A 12,739-nucleotide genomic window follows, 5' to 3' on the forward strand; every position below is an offset into this window, starting at 1 on the left:
AATTGCCACATTATTTAAACCATAGGAGTAGGGATTTTCAGTTTCTTGTGGTCCAAAGTTTCATAACTCATATATTTCAGTATTATTTTTATGTGTAAATGAAGATAGGTGTTAAATAATTATTTGAATAAAGGCAAGTTTAGGATGATAATTTCACATTTTTTTCCAGATACAGAAATACCTTTTACTCATGGTTATCTGGATTAGGATTACTATGATTTGTCCATGCCTGCTAGCTTGTATGCTGAATTAGTTCACCTTTTTGTTTCTAAGTTCTATCTCATATAAATAAGAATTTTAAAACTTATTTAATATTCAGGATATAAAGCAGTTTGATTTGTGTTTTTTTAAATGACCATGATAAAATCAAAGGAAAACAACATCAATTAGAACATTTTATTAAAATATTCAGATGTATAATGAACTTAAGGTTCTGATTCAGATGCCATGAAAACATTTAATATATTCAGTAAGAAAATTTATTTGTAAATGTAATAATTAGTATTCTGAATCCCTTCTATTTCTACTATTGCATAAGATGAGTTTCCATCAGATTTCACAGACTAGAATTTTCTATAAACTACATACCCTAGATCATACTTGATCTTGATGGTACTATTTCAGATGATTAGATATGGTCTCCAGGCATCCTGATGTTGTGCCATATAATGGGTTTGAGAAGGAGTATACAGAACTCTAAAGAAAAACACATTGAAAAGGTTAGGATTTTAGGCATTAAAATAATAGACCTCTTTCTAGATCATGCAGAATGAAGTGAGCATTCCTGACTCTCTCCCTAGTACCTTTAGTCCACACTTACTGTTGACAGGCCTAATGTTGGTGTGTGTATCCAAGGCCATTGGGGCATAGGACTGCCTTATCCTCACCTCTGGTGAGACAGGGGAGTGCAGTGGCCAGAATCTTGACTCTTTCTAGGGTGCTGGTTTCTCTAAGTCTGCTGTATTGATCACAGTTGAGTTAAACAAAACAAACAAACAAACAAAAAATACAAAACCACTACCACCGCCAACAACAAAAAACCCCAGCTTTTAGTTCAGAGACTTACAGTTTACAGAATATATTAGGAAACCTAAAATGTGGAGTTTTTTTTAGGACAGACACCTTGATTTCTTCAACAAATCACAAAGAAAACATGAGAGAGAAAGAAAATGGAACCTAGAGATTAAGAGTCTTAGGAAACATACCTGTCAATTTGGATGTATATACCATATATCTATCCTGATTTTAAAAATACAGCAACAACAGCAGTTGAACATTGAATATTTGATGATATCAAGGAATTATTATTAAATGTTTACCTGTGATATTATGGTCATATTTTTTAAAAGTCTTTATTCCTTAATGGTACAACTGAAGTCTTTACATGTGAAATGAAATGATATCTGGGATTTGCTTAAAAATACTCTGGTTGACACCAAGTGAGCCCTAATGTAAATTATGGACTCTGGATGATATGGAGATACAGATCTGTCTGTGTAACAAATGTACCACCTCTGGTGCAGGATGTTGATAATGGGGTAGGCCATGTGTGTGTGTGAGGCGGGGGAGGGGATATAGGAGAGCTCTGTGTGCCCTCTGCTCAATTTTGCTATGAACCTAAAACAGCTCTAAACAAAACAAAGTCTTAAGAAAAAAAAAAAAAAAAGCAAACCACCATCACCGCTCTGATGTGTAGTGGGAATGGGTAGCAGTAGAGGTGAAACAAGAATGACCATGGGTTGGCTATTACTGAAGTCGGGTGATGGATATACAGCAGTTCATTATACTATTCTCTCTATATCAGGATATGAGAATGTTCTCTGAGTTTTTAGAGGAGTATTTTTTGGAGAGGTCAATTTCACTATTACAAAGTCAGGAAAGGTACATTTGGTTTAAAATAAAGTTATTGTTTCTGAAACAACAGAAATCAAAGCAGCAACAAAGTTCAAGAACTGTGACAGATTTCTTCTCTAGCCTTTCTTAATGGAAAGGAAAAAAAATGTGAAAGAGGAATTGTTTTTAATTAGGATAGAGAAAAGGAAATTGTTTCCAAGGTTCTCTAGAGTCACTGACTGCACTCATATGCATACATAGTAGAGTCTTGAAAGCACCTTGAAGGGTGGGTCTTGATATGAACCCCCACCTGTGTGCCAGAGAAGCCATTTCTCAATAGAAAGAAAAGATGTACAGCACCTTCCTAGCAGCTTTTTAATTACTACAAGTTTATAAGATATTAATATAAAAATGCTAAATTTAAGACTACATTTTATATCATTTGTATCTTTCAGATACTAAATGTTAAAGATTTAAAAAAAGTAAATTTTCCTTCCTTTACTAAAAATGAAGTAGCTTTGTGTTACGCCTGTCTACTTTGCCAAGAAGATAAATTACATTAGGCTTCTTAAATATCCATTTATTTATTCATTGGAGGGGCTACATTTTAATTTTTGCTGTGTCTTGATTAACTTGACGTATCATCCAAATTAATTCTCTCTGTGCTCTGTGAAATATCTTCTTGTTTTCATTCCTACCAAAACAATACTAAAAGTATGTATGACATCATTAGTAAATAAAACACACAAAAAAGTCAAGTGTTGTGTTAACCTTCAGCCATATCAACCAACTCTCCAGAACTACTAGAAACTGTCTGATCTGGCACCTTGTTACTCATTTCAGTAATGGTAACAACTGTTCATGGCCTATTTTCATTTAAAAAAATAGGGGGGGATCAACACTTTTGTTTTCTATATGCTCACTTTGACAAGAGAATGAATCAGATATATTTCTAAAATCGGATGTAAGGAGGTTTTCATAGATAAGAAGTGACATGTCAGGCTAATCCTATTTTATACCCAAATGAATGCTCATATTATCTACTTAAAGAGATGAAAAAGATTTTATTGCCCATTTTCTCTCTAGACTACTTATTGCACTAAATAAGGAATGACCCTAAAAAGGCCCAAGAAAGATGTAATACACTTTAATTTTTCCTTTAGTCTTCTGAGTTATCAGGTAATAGCCTTTTACTGCTCACACCTAAATTTAAAGGGAGCACAGAATGCTATCCTCCCTTTTGTCTTTGGGAATAGAATACAAAGAACAGTCAATAAAGAGTTACTACGGGTAGCTGACTAATACTCTGGATTAAACTGATATTTTCCAGATTTGTCAGCTCTCGTTGAGTATGAATAGTGACCACAAAGCCACTTAACAGTGAACTGACTTTACAAGCAGATTGAATCTGTCCTGGAATGGAAAATTCTCACTGCACATTTAGAGCAACTGAAATTCCTTCCCATTTCCAATGAACTGACTCTGCTAAAACATTCCTCTTAGCCATGATGTGGAAACATGTCCAGATGACCCTGTGTGTGTGTGTTTCTGCTTCTGAAACAATACAGTTCACCATTAGCACTTACCTCCGTTTTCTCTGGGTCCCTCCAGTTCCCATAAACTGGATTAACAAATGCTTGGTTAACACTTGCTTTAGTTTTCCTTAAAGCACACAGGGCCATTAAAAGAAAAAAAGAAGAAGTATTAAATGTAGCACCGTCCTTTTTCAGGTTATTATCTGATAGACATATTTGAGAGACACATTGTCTAAACAGCATACTTATTTTTATGAATGTATTATCATAAGTAAACTTTTTTTTTTTCTTTTCTTTTTTTTTTAAGGACACCAAGGCAACCACATTCTTGAAAGCAAATGTAATTTGAACTCTGGATATTTAGATCCAAATAAACACAGGCAAATAAAAAGTGGCATAAATCAGTATTAAAGTTGATTTCTTAAAATGTTACTCAAGTAATACAAAGGATACAACATTAAAAAGTGCTGCCTATACGGAAAGGCCACCTTAGATTTCAAAAGTACCAAACCACCAAATCCTGAGGACTATTTTTCATGACAGTGTCTGTTACAAAGATCTATGGCAATGAATCAGTGCTTAACATTTTAAATAGCAAATGGAAATATGAGTGTTTTGAAGAGTTCTTAATGTTAGTGTTTTTTCTTTAATGAATCATAAGAAATATGTGTTTGATAATGTCCTTGATAATCTCACATAGTGGTCTAGGTCTGCTTAATTTACTCTGATTAACTGCACTCCTAATGATCACTTTCTTTTTATTCTTAATTACTTAAGGGTCAATAGACTTATTAGAAGACAACAAGCCCTGGAATAGTTGGCCACAACTGGAATAAAAAATGTATTCATGACAGGAACAAAAAAATATAACCAGATAACTAAAGATACTTCATTAAAGATTCCTGGAAAGATCCCATACATGTACACACACACACACACACACACACACACACACACACACACACATAATGGAGAATGGAAGACCAATTGTAGGATACTTGCCAGTGTCTTGAAGGCAGCCAGGAGGGAAAAAACAAACATATATAAACGTGTGTGTGTCTGTGTGTTTGTGTGTGTGTGTGTGTGTGTGTGTGTGTGTGTGTGTGTGTGTGAGAGAGAGAGAGAGAGAGAGAGAGAGAGAGAGAGAGAATATTTTTGCCTAGTCAGGGTATAATGGCAATAAGTCTGTCAATAATATACCTGTAAATCCTAAGGGAAAAGGTTATGAAGACGAAACTCTTACTTGTTTTTTCAAAAGAAATTGTCAGAGTTATAACCTCTTATTGTCATTCACCAAACCACATAATCCTCTTCTAAGAAAGAACAGTATTAGTGAGTCCAGCAGCCTAATCTGGGTAATAGTGTTTGACTGGCAATACGTTTCTCCTGTGGATTCAGTCTTCAAAGCTTCCTAATTTCCACTATTTCTATACAACTGGCTTAAATATTCAATAGCTTAACCAGTTCACACTTATTGTGTCTGTGGCTATCAATGCATAGGGACATATATACCATCTATATTTGTGGATTATTATTTGAAAGAAATCATAGAGACACTATTAGTGAGTCAACAAGTATCTGTTAATTCCTTAACTGTATCAAGTGAATACTTATGAGTTGCTACAGTTAGGTTGAATAAATGGTATTTGAGTCTTTGCCTTTCCCTCCTCCAAGACTAGTAAATCCAAGTTCTCAGAGTAGTAAGCTCAGTAAGTGATGTAGTTACGCACAGGCCTCGGCAGGGTTGCTTTTAGAGTTGAGACTGGGTAGGGAGTTGAAGAGAAGTTTCAAGATGCCAAAACGAAGGCTGGAGAGAGAGCACATGGGGGTAGGGAGTAACAAAACAAAATGGAAATTAGGAACTAGATAAAGATCAGACAACTGCAGACACAGCTCAGCACAGCTCAGAAAAATTAATCTCAGCTGAAATCAGGCATGGAATCAGGAAGCAAGAGGAAATCTAAACCATAGGGTCAGACAGGACAGATGATCCAAAAGCCAGGCAGACAACCAGGAACTGAAGGAATAGGCTTGGAAGTCAATTGGATAGAAGTGAGGTACAGGCAACACAAAAGATCTTGATGTGAGAGAATTAGTTTTGGCTTTGCTGGGACCCCAGGTGACCTAGACCAAGATTGGCAGGCAGAAGGAAGGTAAACTGATCAATCTTCCAGTCCTGTTAAATTCAGCTATGGGAGCTACTTCTGAGAGAATTTTAGGTCTTAACTAATGTTCTCTTAAAATGACAAAAGCAAAAAAAAAAAACAAACAACTATAGGTGCCTAGCCTTTGGGGATTGGGTGACCACAAAGAAAAAAAGGTGATACTTAAGGACGTGAAGTTGTAGTAAAAGAGGAAAGGTCACAGTATGAGTAGTATGTGAGCAATGGTAAATTCTTCCTACTTTAAATTATGTTTATTAGCAATCACAGACGACTATTTTTCCCACATCAAAGCTATGTCTCCCAACATTAGAAACTTCTGAATTGTTAGGCTTAATTCTTAATAGCTTTCCTGTTTATAGGGTAAAATATTACCCATCATCCATAGAGAGTTCCATTAAGTAAATTTCTAGCTAGTGTCAACTCCATACGTTTACTATTTTAAGTACTATAATTTTCCATCTGTATCAGTTATCTATGTTTGATATTCAAACATAATTTTACTTAAAATAATAGAAATGAGGAAATCTTAAATGATAGAAATGATTCCCTTGCCTTTGGGGATGTGTCAAGTAAGAAATTGCTACGGCTGAGGTCAGAGAGGTCTTTTCCTGCTTTCTCCTCTAGGGTTTTGATGGTTTCCTGTCTCACATTCAGGTCCTTTATCCATTTTGAGTTTATTGTGGTTTATATACACAATGGAGTACTATGTGGCAATGAGAAAGAATGAAATATGGCCCTTTGTAGCAACGTGGATGGAACTGGAGAGTGTTACGCTAAGTGAAATAAGCCATACAGAGAAAGACAGATACCATATGGTTTCACTCTTATGTGGATCCTGAGAGACTTAATAGAAACCCATGGGGGAGGGGAAGAAAAAAAAAGAGGTTAGAGTGGAAGAGAGCCAAAGCATAAGAGACTCTTAAAAACTGAGAACAGGGGCGCCTGGGTGGCGCAGTCGGTTAGGCGTCCGACTTCAGCCAGGTCACGATCTCGCGGTCCGTGAGTTCGAGCCCTGCGTCAGGCTCTGGGCTGATGGCTCGGAGCCTGGAGCCTGTTTCCGATTCTGTGTCTCCCTCTCTCTCTGCCCCTCCCCCGTTCATGCTCTGTCTCTCTCTGTCCCAAAAATAAATTAAAAAAAAAAAAAAACAAAAAAAACTGAGAACAAACTGAGGGTTGATGGGGGGTGGGACGGAGGGGAGGGTGGGTGATGGGTATTGAAGAGGGCAACTTTTGGGATGAGCATGGGTGTTGTATGGAAACCAATTTGACAATAAACTTCATATATTGAAAAAAAATGATAGAAATGATAGAAATTAAAATGAGGAAAACAAAATGTTTGATTATCAAGTTTTCTGCCATTTCTAACATTGTATGGTACAGTGATAAACCTGTATTAGGCTAAAATATGCTATGTTTAACTTACTGTATTTGTTAATAGGCAGATGGCTCTAATAAAGTTGAGGTTTCAAAGAATCTCACCACCTTCAGGAATCAGCAAGGAATTGGCTTAGAATTTCAGGGTAGAGAGAAAAGGTAGCATGGATCACATGAGTTTTCCATCTATAACTTAATCTTTCATTCCCTTAAATTATTATTAAGCTTCTGTATCCAATATGTACAGACACTGTATACAGTGGCATTTTGAGTGGGCTAAAGAGAGATGTCAGTGTAGAACTAGGATAATTCTGATGGAAATTTTGACTTTAAATTTAGTGAGCATATGTATAACTCTAAAGGAATTCACTTCATGGCTTATTAACTAACAAAATTGTTTTAGTGTTGATTAAAAACATGGAAGTATTGGGGCACCTGGGTGGCTCAGTTGGTTAAACATCTGATTTCTGCTCAGGTCATGATCTGGTGGTTCGTGGGTTCAAACCCCACATTGTGCTCTGTGCTCACAGCTCAGAGCCTGGAGCCTGCTTCAGATTCTGTGTGTGTCTCTCTCTCACTGCCCTGCCCCTGCTCATGCTCTGTCTCTCTCAAAAATAAAAATAAATGTTAAAAAATTAAAAAAAAAAAACACGGAAGTGTTTATCTTAGGTATCTGAAATTATTGTAAATGGTCAATGAAGAAAAACTAAAAAACTCATCTATGTTACTGGATGTAACATAGTTAAACATGACTTTGAGGTAAATGTTTATTATATGTATTTATTAACAGCTTTATTAAATTATAATTCATACACCATAAAAATTTACACATATAAACATGTAATTAAATGTTTCTTAAAATTTTATTATTAATTTTAAATACTGTGGTGTGTGTATATATGTACATATATGTATATATATACACATATATATATATAACATAAAACTTGACATTTCAACCATTTTTCAGTGTATAATTCAATGGCATTCATTATATTCATAGTGTTATGCAACCATCACTTCTACTCACAAAATGTTTTCATCACCAGAAATAGAAATTTTGTAACCATTAAACCATGATTTCCCATTTCTTCCCATTCTCCTTTTCTTCCAGCCCCTTTTCCTTCTTTACCCCTGCTTTACTTTCTGTCTCTATGAATTTGCCTATTCTAGGTACTTTGCATAGATAGAATCATTATAATAGTTATCTTTTTGTGTCTGCTTATTTCACTTGGTATAATGTTTTCATGATCCACCCATATTGTAGCATGTATATAAACTTAAGTGATTTTTATGGCTGAATTATATTCCATTGTGTGCATATGTTGTACTTTGTTTACTCATTCATCAGATGATAGACACTTGAGTTGTTTTCACCTTTTGGTTATCGTGAATAATGTTACAAATGTTGGCAAAAAAATGTTTGAGTCCCCATTTAAGTTATATATCTTTTCATGTGTGTGTTTGCATTTGTATATCTTTACTGAAGAAATGTCTATAAAAGTCTGCTTCTTTTAATCACGTTGTTTTTCTCTGTTGAGTTGTAGGAGTTGATATATATTCTGGATATTAAACTATTATCAGATGTATGATTTCAAATATTTTCTTCTGTAGGTTGTTCTTTGACTTTTTGGATAATGTCCTTTGATATATGAAAGCTTATGGTGAAGTCCAGTTTATCTTTGTTTGTTTGTTTCTTGGGCTTTTGGTGTCATACCTAAGAATACGTTGCTATCTTTTCATGTGTCTGTTGATCATCTGTATGTCTTCTTTGAAAAAAATGTTTATTCATGTCCTCTAACCATTTTTTAATTGGGTTGATTTTTGGATGTTGAATTGTAGAAGTTCTTTATATATTTTGGATATTAACCCCTTGTCAGATTATATCATTTGCAAATATCTTCCCAATCAGTAGGTTGTTTTTTTGTTTTGTTGATGGTTTCCTTCGCTATGCAAAAAGCTTTTTATTTTGCCATAGCCTCAACAGCTTAATTTTGTTTTTGTTTCCCTTGCTGGAGGAGACACATCTAGAAAAATGTTTCTGTGGCTAATGTCAAAGAAATTACTGCCTATGTTTTCTTCTGGGACTTTTATGGTGTCAGGTCTCTATCACATAACCAGGGAGATGCAAATTAAAACCACAATGAGATAATACCTCAAACTTGTCAGGATGGCTAAAATGAAAAGAAATAGCAATTGTTGGAAAGGATGTGGAGAAAAAGGAAACTTTGTGCATTCTTGATGGAAATGAAGATTGGGATAGCCACTGTGGGAAAACAGTATGGATGTTCCTGAAAACACTTAAAACAAAAATGGAATTACTATATGATCCAGTAATTCCACTAGTGGGTATTTACCCAAAGAAAACAGAAACACTAATTCAGAAAGATACATGCACCCTATTTTATTTCAGCATAATTTCTAATAACCAAGATATGGAAGCTACACAAGTGTCCATACATAGATAAAGAAGTAATGTGTGTGTGTTACACATATATTGGAGTAACACAGCCATAAAAGAAAAGAAAGAATTATTTTAAAAAGGGGGGATGAAATCTTGCTATTTGCAACCATGTGGGACCTAAAAAGTATAAGGCTAAGTGAAATAAGTTAGACAAGGAGAAATACCATATCATTTTACTCATATGTGGGATTTAAGAAACAAAATGAAAAAAAAAAAAAAAAAGACAAAAAACCCAGACTCTTAAATACAGAGAAAAAACTGGTAGTTACTAGAGGGGTGGTGAGTGAGAGGATAGATAGATAAAAGGGGAATAAGAGTATGCTTATCTTGGCGAACACTGAGAAATGCATAGAATTGCTGAATCATTATGTTGTACACCTGAAATTAATATAGCACTGTATAATTATGTTTGAATGAATGAATTAATAAATATCTAAATAAATAGCACTGCTAAATACCAGGTCTTGAAGATTCACTCTTACATATTCTTCTAAATATTTTATGGTTTTAACTCTTATATTTAGGTCTTACATCCATTTTGTGTTACTTTTTTGTGTGATGTGAGGTAGGGGTTTAACTCCATTCTTTTGCATGTAGCCATCCAGCTGTCCCAGAACCATTTGTTGAAGAGACTGTTCTTTCCCCGTTGAATGGGTTTGGTTTACATTTGTCTTCTCATTTTTAGTCCATTGATCTACATGTATATTCACTTGCCAATACCAAGTATTTTGTTTGCTGTAGCTGTGTGGTAAGGTTTGTTTGTTTGTTTCCTTGCTTGCTTGCTTGCTTGCTTGCTTTGTGGTAAGTTTGAAATCAGAAAGTATGAGTTCTCCAACTTTGTCCTATATCAAGACTGTTATGATTCTTTGGCGCCCTTACAATTCTAGATAAATTTGAGGATCAGTTTTCCATTTCTGCAAAGAAAGGTTGTTGGAGATTATGTTCAATCTAGATCACTTTGGGTAGCATTGACATCTTGACAATATTAAGTCTTTCTGTGAATTGGAGATGTCTTTCAATTTATTTAAGTTTTCTTTAATTTCTTTTGGTAATGCTTTGTAATTTTAAGTGTAGAAATTTTTCACTTCCCTGGTTAGATTTATTCCCAGGTATTTTATTCTTTTATATGTCATTGTCAATGGGATTGCTTTCTTAATTTCTTTTTCTGCTTTTTCGTTGCTGGTTTAGGAGCACAGCTGATTCTGTGTTTTGAATTTGTATCTTGCAACATTGCTGAATTCATTTATTTGCTTTAGGTGCTTTTTTTTTTGGATTCTTTAGGATTCTCTATGATCATGTCATTTGTAAATAGAGATAGGTAAATATTTTCCTTTCCAATTATTTTGTCTAATTTCTCTGTTTAAGTTTCTTACTGATAGATACATTTATCTCTAGCTTCTTGGGGCTATAAAACCTTTAATAATATAAAACTAAATTGTAATGATACTGTAGTAGAAAGATTATTATGGGAGTGTTGCGTAGTGTTATGGTAGAGTCTGTCACTTAATGTGACCATCTTTAGACTCGATAAGTGAGTAGTAACCTTTATGTAGGTTGAAAGTAAAGGTGACAGTGAGTTCAAGTATCACTCTGAATGTTGAAGAATGGTGGTCAGGAAAATGATAGGAAAGACAGTGCCCAAGGTGTTCTGCTGAAAAGTATATGTTTCAAAATGAACATCTGTTTACACACATCAGAAGTTTATTAATTAGTAATTGTAATCCACTTTTATAATTAGTTTTATTGGGAGTGTCTTATATTACTTACTAAATTAATTGCTATTTTTGGCTATCAGTGGGTTAATTTCTTTTTATTAACAACAGACATGTTTTTCTCTAAGCTACTAGTATGTCATTTGTGTGTCTGACAAACTAGTCAGCCTTCTTAGTCTAATCAATCAAACACCTTAGTCCCCACTACTATCTCATGGGAACAAGCTGTCACAGTTTTTTTCTCATATTAAAAAAAAAAGGCTTAGAAAATGCATAGAGGAAAATGAGCTCAAAACTTTAGTACAAATTACAAAAGTAAAAGGAAATATCATTTGAGATGGCAATGCATGATGATTCCTGTTACATATATGTGGACAGTATCAGAAAACTCTGTTGTACAAACCTCTATGCTAAAAAGTATGGAGAACTATGATCTCAAATTGAGGTAATGCAGCTATCAAGGTGATTTGAAGGAATAAACATAATTTATTTACCAAATATATTGCTCTTTGTGTGTGTGTGTGTGTTCTGTTCTCATTCTTCCACTAATGAAATTATTCGTATATATTGTTTCAAAATGTTGAAGAATATTCTAAAATACAAGAAATGATCATTCTAAGTGCCTGAAGGAAAATTGTGCTCTACAAAGTGATGACTCATTTCTAAAGATGTTCAAATGATAGAATGTTGATGATGTTGTTTATATTTTATATTTATTTAAACGTGTCCAATAATTCTAGGACACATACTATGTACTAAAATATCGTGTTAGTTCCTGGACTTACAGAGTTAACTGTTCAGTATATGGTTCCTGCCTCTAGAACTTTTTTTGGAGTGTGGCAGCTACTGGACTTCTGTCTCTCAGATGAAATTACATGTCTGCACAGTGCCTACCACAAGAAGGTGCCTAGTAATAGTTGAGTGCTATTCTCTTTACCTTTTTTTCTTACTCTTCCCTCCTTTTGTATCTGTATCTTTCTTTTAAGTTTCCTGCTTCTTTCTCCTGACCTCAAAGCCTGATTTCAATGAAGGGGCGTGGGATAAATAAAAATAATAAGGAAGTATCAAATTAGTAATAATCAGTGTAATACTTTTTTAAAAATATATCAATTTACTAATTTTAAGAGCTAGCAAGACCTTTGCAGTCATCTTGTTCATACCTATTTTACAGATAGGGCAGGTGAGACTCTTCTACTAAACCACAAGTCTTCTGGTGGATAAAGTCTTGTCTGGTTTACTCTTCTATCACAGTACCTAATGCAGTAGGAATCAACTGAATATTTATAGAAAGAATAACTTAGTGAATGCATATACTCCAAAGCATTAATGATGATGGAACAAAATCCACTAACCTGCTCTCTGTTCTGTTCCCTCATGTCCACTCCCAACAATACACTTCATCAATACCCAGAGAGAAAAGGGAATCATTTTTACTATTGTTGTCATGGAGCCTTCCACTTAGCCCAAGATTTTAAGTGAGCCAGGGGCCTACTTTTGCCCTCTCTTTGCATTCGTTTTTCAGTTCATTAAGGGCCAGCCCAGAGGAGTAATTTGGGGGCTTCCCTGAAGATGAGAGGAAAAGGATAGGTGTGGACCTTCTATCTCCTTCTATGACATAGAAACTGAAACAGTCATATGATTAGAGAAAAACTAATT

General features: G+C 34.6%; 1 protein-coding gene across 2 annotated transcripts in view; it reads right to left on the minus strand.

Annotated features, from left to right (window-relative positions):
* Positions 1-382: 382 nt before the first annotated feature.
* Positions 383-12,739, minus strand: part of MALRD1 (MAM and LDL receptor class A domain containing 1) — a 770,287-nt gene continuing 757,930 nt past the window's right edge. For both annotated transcript variants that reach the window (XM_053896000.1, XM_019460623.2), the window contains exons 40-41: positions 3,420-3,495; positions 383-696 (exon numbers count right to left, since the gene is read on the minus strand). In XM_053896000.1, the coding sequence (XP_053751975.1) occupies positions 616-696; positions 3,420-3,495 (157 nt within the window). In that variant the 3' untranslated portion in view covers positions 383-615. The remainder of the gene's footprint in view (positions 697-3,419; positions 3,496-12,739) is intronic.

Source organism: Panthera pardus, unplaced genomic scaffold (assembly GCF_024362965.1).
Source record: "Panthera pardus isolate Hobbes unplaced genomic scaffold, ASM2436296v1 HiC_scaffold_6, whole genome shotgun sequence".
In the NCBI taxonomy this organism is placed as follows: Eukaryota; Metazoa; Chordata; class Mammalia; order Carnivora; family Felidae; genus Panthera; species Panthera pardus.